This window comes from Diabrotica undecimpunctata, chromosome 3 (assembly GCF_040954645.1).
Source record: "Diabrotica undecimpunctata isolate CICGRU chromosome 3, icDiaUnde3, whole genome shotgun sequence".
In the NCBI taxonomy this organism is placed as follows: Eukaryota; Metazoa; Arthropoda; class Insecta; order Coleoptera; family Chrysomelidae; genus Diabrotica; species Diabrotica undecimpunctata.
This window is the reverse complement of record NC_092805.1, coordinates 122338428-122356178: the sequence shown is the minus strand read 5'-3', so window position 1 is coordinate 122356178 and position 17751 is coordinate 122338428. Positions and strand designations below refer to the sequence as shown.

Sequence of the window (17751 nt, the reverse complement as noted above, 5' to 3'; positions counted from 1 at the left end):
ATGTCAAAAAACCACACATATTTCCGAGTGAATTGATTTAATCTTTTGTGAATTTGAGTAATAATTTCACATAATAATTGGTTAATCCAGCCATGGAAGGAAAATTTCTTTTTTTTTACTTTTCAATTTTAGAAAATTACTCCCAAGTATTAGTGTAGTCTATCAAGTTTTTTTTTCTTGAAATTTTATAATAAGTAGGTAGTACCTTAACAATCAAAATCTACCCTATTCCGAATTGTGCTTTTATCTTGGGGGTGGATCCATTCCAACTGGAGGATTGGAACCTTTATATATTGAACATAACCTCTAGAATCGATAGAAAAACATATTATAAGCAAGAAATGCTCTCAAGAGTTTTTTTTTTCGAAAAATGAATACTTTTAGACATATTTGTGATTCGTCAATTTTTCTTAAGTTTTCAATCGATTTTTCACGAATATCTCAAAATCTTTACATTTTATTGAAAAAATTGTTTGGATAAAATGTAGCTTATAAAAAATCAAAGAGATTGCTTATTTTATTTTTGCTGTAAGCCTCATACAAATTGAGTTGTAACTCATTGATGATGACAATTTCAGGATACAGGATAACAGGAAAACGGTCAATTTTACTGCAAATATTCGTAAAATATTATTTAAATAATTTAAAAAAGCATTAAAATGAAACTTTTTAGAACTCTCTAGTACATGAACTAAAGAAATTATGGTAAAAGTAAGGTCGATTCCTATCTTTTTCACGAGAAAAAACAATAATACTACCTTTGTTATTTCTATCCTTATTATCACGTGAAAGGAGACAGCGCTCATTATTCCAAAAAGTTAAGTGTATTACATTGATTCGTGATGCCGACAAAGTAGTTGAGACGGGCTTTTCAATGGTTGAATAGTGAAGACTTTCTGGGAAGGCAGGATGGCTTCGTAATCAATCGACAATCGGATCGTAATTCATTTTCTTTTAAATTATGAGCCATCCGACAACCTTTTCCCAATGGTTCCAGTATACATCATCTTTCTTTTGATATCAGGATCTGAACCGATACCTATACTAATAATTTCAGTTTAAGTGAAGTGACGTAACATATCGTAGGGGTATTAGGTGACATAAACACTGAAAGTTTTCATTCTCAATGCGCGAACCCTGAGGATGGTTCAGTGACTTGTCATATTAATAACACTGAAATGAACATCCCATCTTCTTCGAAATGCTTCTTCACGTAAGGGATAAAATATCTGTGAATCCATTCGCAGTAGCATAGTAGCATAGTAGTTTGTTTGTCCCCTTGAATGTATGTAGTTGGGAATTATCTTCCAAAACAGGCCTGCCTTTTCACAGTTAAAAACTTACCTAGTCTCGTATTCCCAATCATCAATAATTTTCTTAAATTCAGTTTGAAATAACAACTTTAATGTTTTGTAAGTTATATATATATATATATATATATATATATATATATATATAAAGGGTGTTTTTTTTAGAGGTATAAAAATAGAAGTTGGCAACACGTTTTTAAGGGGCGGCCATTTTGACAGCTGTCAGGTGATTATTATTTACTTTAGTTTGACATTTCAATATGAATAGACTGACGCCTGAACAACGCTTTCAAATTGTGCAAATTTATTTTGAAAATCATAGTTCTGTTCGGAATACGTATCGCGCACTACGTCCATTTTATGGTGTACATAATCGCCCATCAGAGCAATTAATTCGATCAACTGTGGAACGTTTTCGCACCACGTTCACTCTTAATGATAATACGCATCCACAGAGATGTCGTACAGTGCGTACAGAAGATGTTGTTGCTGCTGTTGAGCGTAGTAAAGAGGAAGACCCGAATCAGTCTATACGCCATCGTGCACAGCAGTTGGATATGTGTCCATCCACTTTATGGAAGATTTTGCGAAAAGATCTTGGTTTGCGTGCTTACAAAATTCAACTCGTGCAGGAATTGAAGCCACACGATCACCTAGCAAGGCGTAGATTCGGTGAATGGACCCAAAACGAAATTGCCGTTGATCCCGACTTTCATAAGCGAATTTTGTTTAGCGACGAAGCTCACTTTTGGTTAAATAGCTACGTCAACAAACAAAACTACCGTATTTGGAGTGAAGATAATCCTCAAGTGTATGTTGAGAAACCACTATATCCAGAAAAATTGACTGTGGTGTGCTTTGTGGGCTGGTGGAATCATTGGTCCGTACTTCTTCAAAAACAATGCTGGCCAGAACGTTACAGTCAATGGTGACCGCTATAGAGCCATGATTACTGACTTTTTTATTCCTGAATTGAACAACCATAATGTGCAGGAGCTGTGGTTTCAGCAAGACGGCGCAACATGTCACACAGCTCGTGCCACAATGGATTTATTGAGGGAAACATTTGGTAACCGCATAATCTCGCGTTTAGGACCCGTGAATTGGCCTCCAAGGTCGTGCGATTTAACACCGTTAGACTATTTTCTGTGGGGTTATGTGAAGTCGCTAGTCTATGCTAATAAGCCTGAAACGATTGACGAACTGGAGGACAACATTCGCCGCGTTATTGCCGATATACGGCCACAAATAGTGGAAAAAGTCGTCGAAAATTGGACCTCCAGATTAGACTAGGTCAGAGCCAGCCTTGGTGGTCATATGCCAGAAATCATATTTAAAATATAATGTCAAAAAATTATCTTTCAAATAAAGTTAATTTCCTATTCATATAAAAAATAATCCTTGTTTTATTCCAGTTTAAAGTTCTATACCTCTAAAAAAAACACCCGTTATATATAGTAAACTCTTAAATATTGGGGAAATCTGCAAGAAATACTCTAATGTGTATCAATTGTTTCGCCGAACGTTTTCGCCAAAGAGAAATAATTTGGCTTCTTCAGGGCGTAACTTAGAATTGTAGAGTTAGAATATTAAAAAACTTTGCTAGTAACATGACTCCCCAATATTTAAGAGTTTACTATATATATATATATATATATATATATATATATATATATATATATATATATATATATATATATATGTATACCTGTGCCTGTGCAGTCAACCTCATGGACCTCATGCAGTCAACCGACATGCAATGGAAAAAGTGATATTGTCAAGTTATTTATTGCTATTTTTTTCTTGAAATTTCGTATAAATGCTTTTTGCTGTTATATTGTTATATCAAAAAGTATTCTCGTCCTATTCATATCTTCTACCTTAAGCATGCTATTGCCTACAAGATCGAGGGTAGATAAATCAACGATCAGTTTTAAAAAAACATAACTTACTAACCACAATTTGTTGGTTATACATTTTTGCAGAATATTTAAAATACCCTTTTTTTTAAATGATTTCCGAAGTGGAAATCAAAACATCAAACATTAGTTAGTTAAAAATGTAACCTTCATTACAATCAGTTGTAGCTTGATACCATATAAACATAATATTTAACTTAAAGATGCAACAAAAAAACAGTTTCAGGACTTTTGTTTATGTGTTGTAGTGTTGTCATTGTTAGGGTACTGAAATAAGTGTAAATTCTATAGTTGCTACAAAAATTGTGCCTACTTAATAAGATGGTCGTGCTTAGCACGGAGCAACGTTGCTTTATGGCAAGCAACGACGGCAATAGGAAGAGACTGATCTGATCACTCGAAGATTTGGTTCAGGCGGGGCAACAGCTGGAAATGACTGCTTTCTCATTATAGTCCTTTACTGTGAACTCGGAATACCAGATTGTATTTTGCATGAGAACACTTGGCTTGAAACTTAAAAGAATAAATAATGCGATACCTACTATGGCATTTTGTATTTAATTTTTAATGTGAAAACAATACTTTCATGTAATCAAATTTTATAACCATGTTATGACTTTAATGTATAAGTATTGGGGTACATACAGAAAGCATGTATATTCATAAATTGACTTTTATGCCCAATTCTGTCTCTGAGGCTGATAAGTTTGATCTCATTGGTGCTTAAGACTCTGGAAAAACAATTGATGCTGGATCGATTTTTCGATATAGAAGAAGCATTTGACAGCAACTCCTACATACTAAGGCTGCATGCTGATAAGCTGTGTGATATATGCAACATCTATTTATAAATGTTCCAAAACTGTTTTAAGAAGGATACAAAGAAATTGTAAGTTTTCTTTATAGCCTCAGCAGTCATTTTTCCTTTCCTTAATTTTCTTTTCTTTAAAATTAATCTTTTTCTACTGTACCATGCATCCCCGAAGCATGATGGTTTTATGCCTCAGGATAGAGAAACGCAGCAATTCAAAAATAAATCTGACAGTATCTCGAACTGGTTGTGGTCCAATTTGGTATGCAAATATTATTCGAAATATATACGAAAATGCGACAACAACCGTTAACCTCCATTGCATGACTGAGAAGATAAAAATTGGCAGAGGGGTGGGGCAGGGAGATACCTTGTCGCCAAAACTATTTATAACAGTTATGGAGTACGCATTTAAACTGCTAGATTGGGAATCACAGGGTATTAGCATCGATGGAAAGATATTCAATCATCTCAGATATGCCGATGATATTGTTCTCATAACAGACAACTTAGGAGAAGCCAGAGTTATGCTACAACAACTACAGCAAGTAACCCAGAAAGTCGGTTTAAAAATAAACTATGGAAAAACAAAAATGATGACCAATCTCGTCCCCAATGAGCTAATAGAAATCGAAAAGTCGCCCATAGAACTTGTGGAAAAATATGTGTATTTGGGTCACGAAATAAGGTTAACGCGAGATAACCAAACATGCGAGCTACTCAGAAGAATAAGTCTGGGTTGGGCTGCATTCGGAAAAATGAGAGACGTATTTAAAACAAATATACCGATCCATTTAAAAAGAAAAGCTTTTAACCAGTGCGTTCTACCAGTCCTCACATACGGAGCAGAAACCTTAACTCTCACAAAAACATCAGCCGAAACATTGAGAAGGACGCAACGAAAGATGGAGAGATCAATGCTTGGAATAAGCTTAAGAAATAGAATAAGAAACGAGGAAGTTCGTAGACGAACCGGAGTGGAAGACATTATCGAACATATTACAAGGCAAAAATGGATATGGGCAGGACATGTTGCAAGAATGAAAGACGACAGTTGGACAAAAAAATTGCTTGAGTGGAGACCACGGGCTGACAAGCGAAGCCGAGGAAGACCCCCAACGCGATGGACCGAAGACCTCAAAAGAATCGTGACCAATTGGATAGCAGAGGCGCAGAACAGAAGCAGATGGAAAAGTCTAGAGGAGGCCTATGTTCAACAATGGACAACTTAGGGCTGATTGATGTGGTCCAGATGTCTGTGATTTGTAATAACAGAATAACAGGAAACAATAATGTGCTGTTATCTGGTAACAATTGTTGGAACTTTATTATATGTAGTTAAATTAAAATAAATAATTATCCTGAGATAATTAAGTAATTATTTTATTTTAACTATCTGAAATTTCCAAACGAAACGTCAAAATGAACTTATTTTATTTTAAAGAAAGATTATGGCTTATTCTTAATAAAAATATCTAACTGATGTAACAAGGAAATAGCTTAAGAACAATTGGTTATTCTGCTATTCGGGGCTGAGACGAATCCAATAAACTAAATCTTATTAAAATCAAAACAGCTGTTCTTCAGTTATAAATGGTGTAACTAGCACAATTAACTAACACAATGTATGGCTTTTAAGTTGGTGATTTCTTTTTACCATCATTGTAAAAATAAATTTGTCACCAAAAATTAAACAGAGGCATATTCAGGTAGCTAATTAATTTTCTTGGAAAAAACTTAGATGTGTTGATTTTGTTTTCAAGGGGGAGAGTTATTAATCGCCAGTTTACTATCACATCTGCAGCACCTCAAGAGGGGATGATACCACCTAAAATTTTTAATGGAATGGGTGAAGTTTTAAAGTTCATTTGAAATAGTGATTTTACTTGAGTTTACTACAGGTCTATTAAAGCATAAATATGCAAGTAAGTGGCATAAAAATCAATAATGAAGAAAATAATTTTAACAAAAAGAGAAATCAAATGATTTCTACCTGGCGAAACCAAATTCAAATTTTTACCACTGTGCTTCTTAAAACTTGCGAAGCAAACAGCTTGATAAATTATTACTCGGCAAGTGAATCTAAAATTGCATTCCACATGCCGTTCATCATGGTCAAAATTCGTAGTTAATTCAGTTTCTGGTACTCCAACCGAAGTAAAGTAATAAAACATAATGACGGTATTAGATTTTTGTTTTGATACAGGGCAGCGACAGCCGCTTATACGTATTTCGACCTCTTTAGGTCTCCTCAGAGCGGTATAGCCACTACTCTGAACCAAAACAAAAATCTTTCCCGTCCTAGACAATAGTTATCAAAATAACTATATACGGACGTAACTACGCCATCTAAAAAAAAAAAAAGAGAAATCAAACGATTTCTACCTGGCGAAACCGAATTCAAATTTTTACCACAAAAATCTAATACCGTCATTATGTTTTATTACTTTACTTCGGTTGGAGTACCAGAAACTGAATTCACTACGAATTTTGACCATGATGAACGGCATGTGGAATGCAATTTTAGATTCCCTTGTCGAGTAATTTATCAAGCTGTTTGCTTCGCAAGTTTTAGGAAGCACAGTGGTAAAAATTTGAATTCCGTTTCGCCAGGTAGAAATCGTTTGATTTCTCTTTTTTTAGATGGCGTAGTTACGTCCGTATATAGTTATTTTGATAACTATTGTCTAGGACGGGAAAGATTTTTGTTTTGGTTCAGAGTAGTGGCTATACCGCTCTGAGGAGACCTAAAGAGGTCGAAATACGTATAAGCGGCTGTCGCTGCCCTGTATCAAAACAAAAATCTAATGCCGTCATTATGTTTTATTACTTTACTTCGGTTGGAGTACCAGAAACTGAATTCACTACGAATTTTGACCATGATGAACGGCATGTGGAATGCAATTTTAGATCCTTTGGCCGAGTAATTTATCAAGCTGTTGGCTTCGCAAGTTTTAGGAAGCACAGTGGTAAAAATTTGAATTCGGTTTCGCCAGGTAGAAATCGTTTGATTTCTCTTTTTGATTTTAGATGGCGTAGTTACGTCCGTATATAGTTATTTTGATAACTATTGTCTAGGACGGGAAAGATTTTTGTTTTGGTTCAGAGTAGTGGCTATACCGCTCTGAGGAGACCTAAAGAGGTCGAAATACGTATAAGCGGCTGTCGCTGCCCTGTATCAAAACAAAACTCTAATACCGTCATTATGTTTTACAATAATTTTAATCAAATTATTTAGTTTCATCATTTTGCGTTTTTGTGGCAAAAAAGTTGCTTCAGTGTAAAACTATTTTTTGAAAAGAGATAAAAAAAGGAATACTTCTTACTGATTTCAACTGCGAATTTAATATATAGTTGGTGATTGATAAAACAAAACCTCGTTCGTAAACAGAGTTGAAATTATCAGAATATTTTTTGGAAATAACCAGTGCATTGATAGAACAGAATAGTTTAACAAGCCATATGAAAACAGCAGAGTGCAACAAAACTATGTCAGAATTTCACAATCCCATAAGAAACAGAAAACGCAAAGTTCACAATCCCTTAAGAAATGAAGGAATGAAAGTGATGGTTTGAGGTAGTGATGGGTGAAATGACTCATTTGAATGTTTCGATTCATTTGAATTAACTCACTGTGATGTTTCGAAACAATGATTTGAAACAATTGACACATTTTACCGATACTGTAACTTCATTTGTTTCATATCATTACAACTCATTGTCGGTCACTATGCAAAGATACAATATTTTGTGCAGATTCTTTTTTTGTAAGGCACTTGGCAGCAATGTGATTGTTGAAGTATTGTTATGAGGATTGTTGAACAATTAGGTATTTTAGTTTGCTAAGCACAAATTTATTGTTTTAGGTGTAGGTTAGATATGTTGGTCTGGTTGTAGTCTGGTTTTATTTAATTAGGTTTTTTTTTCTCGGTAGTATAGATTTTCATTACCATTTTTAAATAAATACTTATCATTATCAGATATAGTATTTTTCATATAAAAATGCGTGCACGTCACAATTTATATAAAGTGACGTCACTTATATTTAAAATTTCCAGAACGTCAACCTTAGAGTTCAAATTTTCCTAACACAGCTAATAATACGAAACCCATACTGAACTGCTCGATCTTTCATAGGCGTCAACATGGTATAACAATCAGAAAAATGTAATCATTATTATATTGGGAATTTTAGAATTATATTGATTAAATAACCAAAAACATTTGTTATTATTAATAATATAAATTTTATGAAATAACTCTTTAAGTCTAATATTCTACACAATAATAATTTTAATTAAATATATTAGACAATTGTATGCAACTGATATGGGAATACTTCAAATTTTTTGACAGTTCAGCGTGTGGCAAAATTGTTTAAAGTGTTGCCGCCTTTTTAGAATAACAATTTTGTTTATGTTTTGATTTCTTACACAATTTGATCATAATATATTTTATAAATTGTATTTATAAATACATATTAAATTTAGATTAATAGCTTTAAAAACTAATTATTGTTGTGTATTGTGATTGTGCTATGCCAAAACAACTAAATAGTCTGTAGAAAGCTGATAAGGTTTCATATAAGATAGATTATTTTGAACAAGAAATAATGGCGGTACATTTTTATTATTAATGCTCTAAATAGAGGTAAGTTTAAAATTTAGAATATATAATTTTGTATTAAAATGTTTTCTTATGTATTTTAGTGTGTTGCAGTAGTCTTAAAATTAAGTGTATTTACTGTTATATAATAGTTTGACAAATAGTTGACATTTTAAAAATTCATCACTTACTTACTATTCTGATGTTTTGGCAACACTGTGGGGTTCTGACGTTGTAAATTATGAATGACATGCATGCATTTTTATATGAAAAATACTATATGACACGTACTGACTCAATGTTTCGAAACAGTAAACATTTAATGTATCAAAACTCATTGCTTCGTAACATCGACTCACTAGCAAACACTAGTTTGAAGGCATGTTCATGTAGATCCTATGTTAAGTACTTGTCAACTGTAAGCTGTATCTAGTGTTAATTGATAAGTATTCAAATGATTATTAAGTCCATAATTTCAATCTATACCAATTACAGCTTGTACAAGAACTAAACAAAGACGATTTTGATTGACTATTACAATTTTGTGACATTGTAAATAAATTAATTATAAATGATGCAAACTTCTGTTCAATACTTGCTTCTCCTATTAATTTTCTTTTCTTAAATGTCATGGTAAAACTCCATAACTGCTTATATTGGTTTGATTCTAATCCCTGGATGTATCATAAAGTACCCAACCAACACCCATAAAAATTATACTCCATTGAATTCAAAAAATGTGAGAAAAGAGAATTGAACAAGCTTTAAAATGAGGTATCACTCAAAAGGGAAACACTATTTACCTAAGCAAAGTTTGATTGATATGTACAAAGAGTACATTTTGCTCAAAGTATTTTGGATTTTGTTAGCACCACATATCAAAATGAGCTTTAATATTGCTTTGTAGATTAGCAGTTTGATTTGTATTGGAAAATGAGATTTTCTTTCAATAAGCCAGTTAAGCAATTTCATTTTTAAATTCGGTGGTGTCATTTTCTTTGTTATGTGAGATTTCTAGTTAAGGGTATTGTCAAAGTGCAGCCCTAGACAGTTTTAATTCTATTCTGGTTACAGGTGCACAATTTCCTGTTCAGAAAGTGATAATATGTGGGAGGATTTTGTTTCATATAAATGTATAATGTAGTCTCCTATATGAAACAACTGTTTTCAAAACTGTAAGTTATAAATATTGGTTAGTTTGTAAACTGACAATATTAAAAACTCTTTGACATAATTAATGATTGCATTACTTATTCATTACTGGATTGTAGCAGTATTTTTAAAATTTGATCATTTTATAGTACAACTAAACATAGGTGTAATTGTTTAACATTGGTAAAAAAATGTTTGAAATTTACTAGATTTTTAGTATTCATGAGGGGTAGATTGATATATGTTCCAGTAAAACAAGGTTTCAAGTAAATCATAAAAATAAAGGAAATGTACAAAGTCAATTCTGATTAACTGGGAAGTTGAAAATACCTATAAAATTATTTTAAAAATACCTTCCTACACAAAACTATAAAAAAAGTTCAGGCATCCATCCTATACTTTAAAAAATGTATTTTCTTCAAGACCCACAGTCTTAACAATGATATCATATCTAAATATGTTAAAGCCTATTCAGAAAATTAAGAATAATCTCTTTTCTGGGAAAAAAAGTACAGCAAGGTTTCTAAAACCTCTTGCTTTTACCCACGTGAAATATGTGGGTGAATCATGGATAAAAATGTCATTCACATCAATATGAGGAGTAAAAAACTAGGGCAGATTGCAGATTCGAAAATACATGTAGAATTTATTTAATACTAAGTATTTTCTGATGTCAAAATATTAGTCCTCAACTAAAAATCACCAATCGAAGGTCTAAAAGTTGTCAGTAACCTAATTATAAATCTGATTTTTAAATATAGCAGTTTGACATAACAATCATGTAAATATTCGTCATTACTGATAATAATTATCACTAAATTTATTGGTGATAACAGACCAATAAAATGACATAAATATGACTAGTTATTTTTAAATAAAATCAGTGATATATCACAGCAGACTCACCAGTTTCTATAAATTTATAATCCACCCAAAAATTGATGTAGTCGTATTTAGACACAACTTACAAAATTTATTTCTAAACAAAATTTATTTAACACTTGTCACTATCGGCACTACTAATTATTTAACTTTACATTATTATATTGTGCGATTTTCGGGTATTTTTGCGACCGAAAGTTTAAAGGCTCGTCGGAAAATGTCCGATCGCCGCCATGTTTCTTCAGTTTAAAAATAGTCCAGTGGAATGTGTCTGTCTGTGGCGTACTTTATTTTTTAATTTCGACATTTGATTGCTGGCAGTCCATTTGTTTCTTTTTAAATAATTCACTTTCTTTGAAGTCAATACGAGCAAGGGATTACTTACAACAAATTGTTGAACCTCTAAATATACAACTGCGTGTAATAAGTAAATTTATCAACATTATTTTTTACTGCCTTTTTTCGTTTAGTTTATTAGAAAACTAAGCCACAGTTTAATGCTAAAAGAATTCTTTAGCAATATACTGTGACTAAACTAAAAATATATTGCAAAAATTATTACTATATTATATTGGATATTAAGACATGAAATATGTTTGAAATTCACAGCATCACAGCTGATTTAATAAAATAATATTTTATTTAATTTAAAAGATAGCCAACAAGAATTTATTTTGTCTCCTTTAATGTTTACAAAAGCACAGAATAATTATGTGAAAAGAGGACAAAAGTGGCTTTAATTTAAAAATTATTTAAAACTCATTTAGAATTATTATTTTTAAAGAAAAAATCATAAAGCCGGCAACACAGATGCTGTCTTTTGTATCAAACAGGATATTTTAAGTTTTAAGAGCATATATATAAACTAATTAGCTAAATAAGTAAGTAAATTATGATATTACATTTTTGAATTCAATTATCTTTGAGTATTCAGGGTATTAATAAGTTTATAATCAAAGAAATCATTTTTTATCTATAAATATGAATATAGGAACAAGAAGAATTATTGAATGGAAATGAGAAGACGAACGCAGCTACAACAGCTACAATAACAAATATAGCATAATGAATGGTGCCGCCACATGTTTTTAATAAGTGTAAAGCCAGTAAAGCATTGCAAATGCAGACATTATGTCTAGTTTCAGATATTTGTTGCATATAGCATATATGGGAAAGCCTTTCAGGTAATAGTAATTTTTAATGTGAAAATTGTTAGAACATAACCTAAATTATTCTGGCAGGGGCTCTCAAAGGCAAATGAAAGCACTATCACCCAGACCTGATGACCCTTTAACTGTGCAAGGTAGGCTAGAAATGGGCTTAAAAAGATTAAATCCTACAAACGATCCTATAGTAGAGATGTCTTCCAGGTAAAGTAACCAAAAACACGCTACCTTGTAAGTGCTACATTTTAAGTTCTGTTTAGGACGGACACTGGGGTTAATGCTTTGAATAGTATCTGTCACGTAGATCTTACTAGAAGGAATGACATCCCCTATCACCCCAAAAGTATAACTTTGTGTCTAAATAAATACTTTAAAAAAGATGAGGTTCCGATTAGAATACTGAAAACTTATAATGTTCCTCAGAGTTTTCACTGTCGACAAAATGCTTTGTCCAGAACATACCTTTATAGAATAATGATAGCTCCAACTGAAAATCTACATGCAGCTCCAAATATTCATTATATACCAATTGAAGAATGGGATAGGTGTTTGTTTTATTGGTAAGATATGTTAATGTATTTAAAAATGTGATACAATTTTAATACAATTAAATAAACATAATTTTTTTGGTGTTTTTAAATTTGCCGCAGATCTGGCTGACCTTACCTTTAGTGTGCATTGTTGCCACATATTCTTTGCCATCGCTAAGCTTACACACCTAGGCACACTAATAATTTAAATTTTCTTTTTTAGTACAAATACATTTGATATAGAGAGAATGAAAGAAGGTGCCCAATTATTGGAGGGCTATCATGATTTTAGAAGTTTTATGGGAAAAACTACACAACGGGAATATAAATTAACTCGAAGAGTATTAGAATATATACATATTAACTATACAGGTAGACCCGGATACAGTCCTTATAGTTGGCCTGATTTTACGCATACTTCTCAAAATGACTATATATTCTTGGACGTTTATATCAAATCTAAAGGATTTTTATACCGACAGGTAAACATTTTTTAATTGAATATTAATTAATTAGTGACAAAATACTATTACTCTGTGTTGCCATATATCACGATGCTTCAAGCCTGACCAACTGTCTCTATCTAAGTAGATCGATCACCAGCCATTATTTGCATTTTCTGACACCAGCTTCTGCAGATCTTCTTTAACACCATTGATCCAGCAAATATGGGCGTTCCTCGATGTCTACTGCCTGCTGAGGTTCTCCGGTAGTTTATTTTCTAATGAATTTAATTAGTTGCCTATAAAATAAATCACATTATCGATAAGTATCACTTAGTTATCTCCAAAAGTTTGCCTCCTGCAAACCGTGATATTGGTGTTTCAAGAGAGGCAATTTATCAATTGAAACGGTCCGCTGCATCGATCAGTAGATTTTTGTCACCATACGATTGAATCGTTATAAACTAGCGGGATTCGGTCGTTCACTACTGTGAAATGATTGAATCAATAAGAACGAATCAATATGATACAATACTAGTATCGACTGAGCAACTTAAATCAGCTTAAAGAGGAGTTGAAGAGGTTGTGGATGACCATGGAAGAAGAATATTTCTTGAACCTTGCTCAATCTATGCCCAAGAGAATCCAGCTTGTCATCGACTACAAGGATGATATGACAAAGTATTAATTTGTAAAATTGAAATAATAATTTTCCTGATTTATATGTTTTATTCACTGTGTAAAGTTTTTATTGCCGGCACTGTATATATATATATATATATATATATATATATATATATATATATATATATATATATATATATATATATATATATATATATATATATATATATATATATATATATATATATATACTTTTTTATTTCCTGGGTTTGTCGGTCCTTTTAAATACAAATACTTAACTATTGCTTCAATGATTCGGCTATTTGCCATTTTCAATATGAACTTTATTTTATAACATAAGCACTTTATAAAATAAAGTGTTTATTGAAAATGTCAAATAGCCGAAACGTTTAAGCAATAGTTAAATATTTTTATATACAACAGACCGACAAACCCAGGAAACACAAAGTTTCTATTTGTATATTTTATATCAAACAGAGCTTATAATTTTTACACAATACACAAATTTAATTTTATTTTAAATTTCTAAATTTGTTCTATTTTATTTTTTTGTTTTGGCTTTCGCAGTTGAAATTATTTTTAATCTACAAAATAATCAGTTCATTGTATCCGTCTTACGACAGTTTTGCCAGAATGGTTAGTATTGAATTGGCAACAGTGGACGACAAATGACAATGTCGTGACATGACATATTTCCTTTTGTCCTGAAGCGAAGTATCTCTTCCTTCCTAATTTGCGCTGTAAATTACAGCGTGGTGTAGTTATTTCAATTAGTTATTTTGTTTACTAGTACATCAAGATCATCAAAAATACCTCAAAATACGCAAGTAAATATCTTTCACTATTATATAGTAGTGTGAATCCATTTTTCATATAAATAATTAGTCGAGAAAGCTATTCGACACGTTGCTTAACCTAAAAAGTGACCGGTGGGCTTGGAGGGAAATATTTCAAAATGGCTCCATCTAATGCCATTGGAAAGGTATGATATAATTAGTACAAATAGTTTTTTTTTGTATACAGGTACGAAGGACTGTGGCAGCGTTGATAGCATTAGCACAAGGTAAAATTTCGCTTAGGGATATAAAATTAATGCTAGAGGTTCCATCACGGCATTCTTGGTGTCCACAAATAAAAACATTACCGGCACACGGACTCTACCTTTGCGAAGTGGAATACTCGAAGGGGGACCTGGACACTTTTAAAGTAGAGCTGGATTTTGATAAAGTTTTAGTTTAAGAATGGTAGGGTCTAGGGTTTATGTAGGTGGTCTGCCCTATGGTACATCGGAGCGGGACCTGGAGCGATTCTTTCGAGGATATGGCCGTATGAGAGATGTTTTAATTAAAAATGGATATGGGTTTGTTGAATTTGAGGATTATAGAGATGCTGATGATGCTGTATATGAATTAAACGGTAAAAAACTTTTAGGGGAGCGAGTTACAGTTGAGAGGGCAAGAGGCACTCCTAGAGGTCGAGACCAGTATTCATCGGGTGGCAGCAGAAGCAGTAGAAATGACGATCGTCGCTCCTCAAATAATGACAGATATGGACCCCCAACCCGCACTAACTACAGGTTGCTCGTGGAAAACCTTTCCTCCCGCATCAGTTGGCAAGATTTAAAAGATTATATGCGCCAAGCTGGGGAAGTTACCTATGCAGATGCCCATAAAGACCATCGCAATGAAGGAGTGGTGGAGTTTGCTTCGTATTCTGATATGAAAAATGCTATAGAAAAGCTAGATGATACTGAGCTTAATGGTAGGAAAATCCGCCTGGTCGAAGACAAAAAGAACAACAAATCGCGTCGCTCAGCATCTTACAGCAGCCGTAGCAGATCCCGAAGTCGTAGCCGTTCAGCAAGACGTTCCAGGTCACATAGTCGCAGTTCCCGCTCCAAGAGTAAATCAAGATCCAGGTCACGGTCACAAAGTGCTAAAGACGACCGAGAAAAATCCAAGTCTAGGTCTCGTTCGAGGTCCAACTCTCGCAAAAAGTCTGACAGATCCAGGTCCAATTCACGAAAGAAGTCAGTAGGAAGTGATCATTCCCGTTCTAGATCACATTCTAGAACTCCAGATGACAAGCGTTCCAAATCCCGTGAAGCCTCCAAAGAAAGATCCAGGTCAAGATCTAGGTCCAGATCAGAAAGCAAGGAAAGAAGTAAATCAAGAAGTAGATCCAGATCACCAAATTAACACTGTTACGAGTTTGAAACCACAGTAAGAAGGTTTATATTTGTAATTATTTAATAACAAAAAACAAAGTAAATTTTAATTAAATAAACCAGAACAATTATTAGCAGTAGAAATTGTTAAATAATTTTACTCATTGGAACGATAAGTAGATTCATTTGTACAGGGTTGTGTCACATTTGAATTTTTTAAAGGGGTTTCATTTTCCATAGAAATTTAACAAAAACTTTTTACATGATACGTAGAACTTGGTTGTTCAAACTGTTGGATTATATTTTTAAACTGCAGTTTATTCTGTGAATAAATATTTTAAATACTGTTGTAGATTTTTTTATTCAAATCTCATGAGCACTTTGTTTTAAACATAATAATTTGCATAATTTACTTTTAATACTTACTTTAGAATGAAAAAAATGATTCTCTTGTTAATTAATTTAGAACAATAATTGAATTTATAAACAGTAGTCCAGAATAGATATATTTTTTATTGCATCTTTTTTTTATTATCCCAATAGATACAATATATACAGTGTGTCTGCGTAACTTTCAACCATATGGGAAACTTTTTTATTATTTACGAAAAAAGTTATTCTTCCTAAAATGCTCTGCATGGCAGATGTAACTATCAGATATCAAATTTTATCAATATTATACAAGGTATGTCAAAAAATTTGAATTTTGAATATGAATTTTGCTCAAGAGTAAGGTTCCTTTATATTTCACAATATTGAAAATTATTATTATTAAGAAAAGTTATGTTTAAAACCTATGTATAAAAAACTATGTTTTAAAACCAAATTACACCCTTCTAGTTGAAAAATTTTTTTCTCAAATTACCCATACTCAATATCATTTTTCTTATAACTATTTTATTATTAATTTTATGAAAAAAAAAATTATTTTTAATAAAAAGCTCTGCATGATCTAAAACCTAAGATGCAACTATCAAATTTTCTCAATGATTATGAGTTATGTCAAAAAACATGAATTATGAAAATGAAATCATATAATATTGATAAAATTTGATATGATGCGTGCATCTTGGGTTTTAATCCATGCAGTGCTTTTTAGAAGGTTTTAATCCGTGCAGAAGAATAATTTTTTGGAAAATTAGCAATAAAAATGTTTTCCATTTATGGTTCCAAGTTATGCAGACACTATATATATATATATATATATATATATATATATATATATATATATATATATATATATATATATATATATATATATATATATATATATATATATATATATATACATCCCACTATCGTTTTAAGCTCTTTTCACGTTGCAGTCATTTAGCATCACCAAGAAATGCTATCATTTTCTATTTATAAGTCGTGTATGTTCGTTTAGTGCACCTTTGTAGGCTTGGCACCGTTGTCGGTTTTTCAATAATCCGATTTTTTTATAAATTAAATTTTTTACATCAAACCATCATTTTAACATTGGGAGGTAAAATTACTGTATTTGGTATCATTTTAAAGCCAATAGATGTTGCCAGTGTTAATACTTAAATAATATTTGAAAACATAAAAATATCGATCGGTTTTGGGTCAAGTTCAAATGCAGACATTGAAACTACCTGCCGACCGGCTGGGGTCAACCAACTAGTTTTTTTATATCAATGTTCAGTTGTTATATTTATTCAATTTAGATATTTTTTCCCAGAGAGTTGTGTAGAGGAATATTTTACAAATTTCCAAGCTGTTTAATCGAAGCTATCAGTGAATAGTTTAAGATAAATATTAGATTTTTATGGGATTAGGTCAAAAATATTGGTTGTGATTGGGATGAGAATCACATTTTTAATTATTTAATGTTTAACATTTTGATTTCAATTCAGGAAATCGTTCTCAAAAAACGTTTTTTGTACAAAATGTGTATACACATTTTTACATAATTTGTACAATAAACAAGGTTAAATATTGGAAATCGTATCGTTAAATATTAGTTAATTAAAAATGTAATTTTGAAAAAGACGTACAGTTGATTTTGCTTTGTTTTCTTAAACAATCTTAAAAGGCAAAATAAAAAATTTTGCTTATAAAACATTTTGTATACATTCTAAAGAAAAATAATTTAAATAA

General features: G+C 31.9%; 3 protein-coding genes across 4 annotated transcripts in view; 2 read left to right on the top strand and 1 right to left on the bottom strand.

The window, feature by feature from the left end:
* The window catches only part of Nuak (Nuak family kinase 1), a 100697-nt gene extending 89559 nt beyond the window's left edge, over positions 1-11138 (bottom strand). The window contains exon 1 of the mRNA XM_072526831.1: positions 10704-11138. The gene's annotated coding sequence lies outside the window, so the exon portion shown is untranslated. The remainder of the gene's footprint in view (positions 1-10703) is intronic.
* A 358-nt stretch (positions 11139-11496) lies between these two features.
* The window catches only part of LOC140437349 (tRNA pseudouridine synthase-like 1), a 30542-nt gene continuing 24287 nt past the window's right edge, over positions 11497-17751 (top strand). The window contains exons 1-5 of one of the 2 annotated variants that reach the window (XM_072526830.1): positions 11497-11560; positions 11671-11863; positions 11921-12049; positions 12106-12405; positions 12599-12857. In XM_072526830.1, coding sequence (XP_072382931.1) covers positions 11811-11863; positions 11921-12049; positions 12106-12405; positions 12599-12857 — 741 coding nt within the window. In that variant the 5' untranslated portion in view covers positions 11497-11560; positions 11671-11810. Of the gene's footprint in view, positions 11561-11670; positions 11864-11920; positions 12050-12105; positions 12406-12598; positions 12858-14486; positions 14750-17751 lie in introns of those variants that run through there. The other variant, XM_072526829.1, reaches the window with a different exon arrangement.
* Positions 14705-15976, top strand: LOC140437348 (serine-arginine protein 55-like). The gene has a single exon (XM_072526828.1). It carries the CDS (start codon positions 14705-14707, stop codon positions 15659-15661), a length of 957 nt encoding a protein of 318 aa, XP_072382929.1. The 3' UTR covers positions 15662-15976.

Coding starts and splice junctions, on each gene's coding strand:
- LOC140437348 (XM_072526828.1), top strand. CDS start 14,705: ATGGTAGGGTCTAGGGTTTATGTAGGTGGTCTGCCCTATGGTACATCG.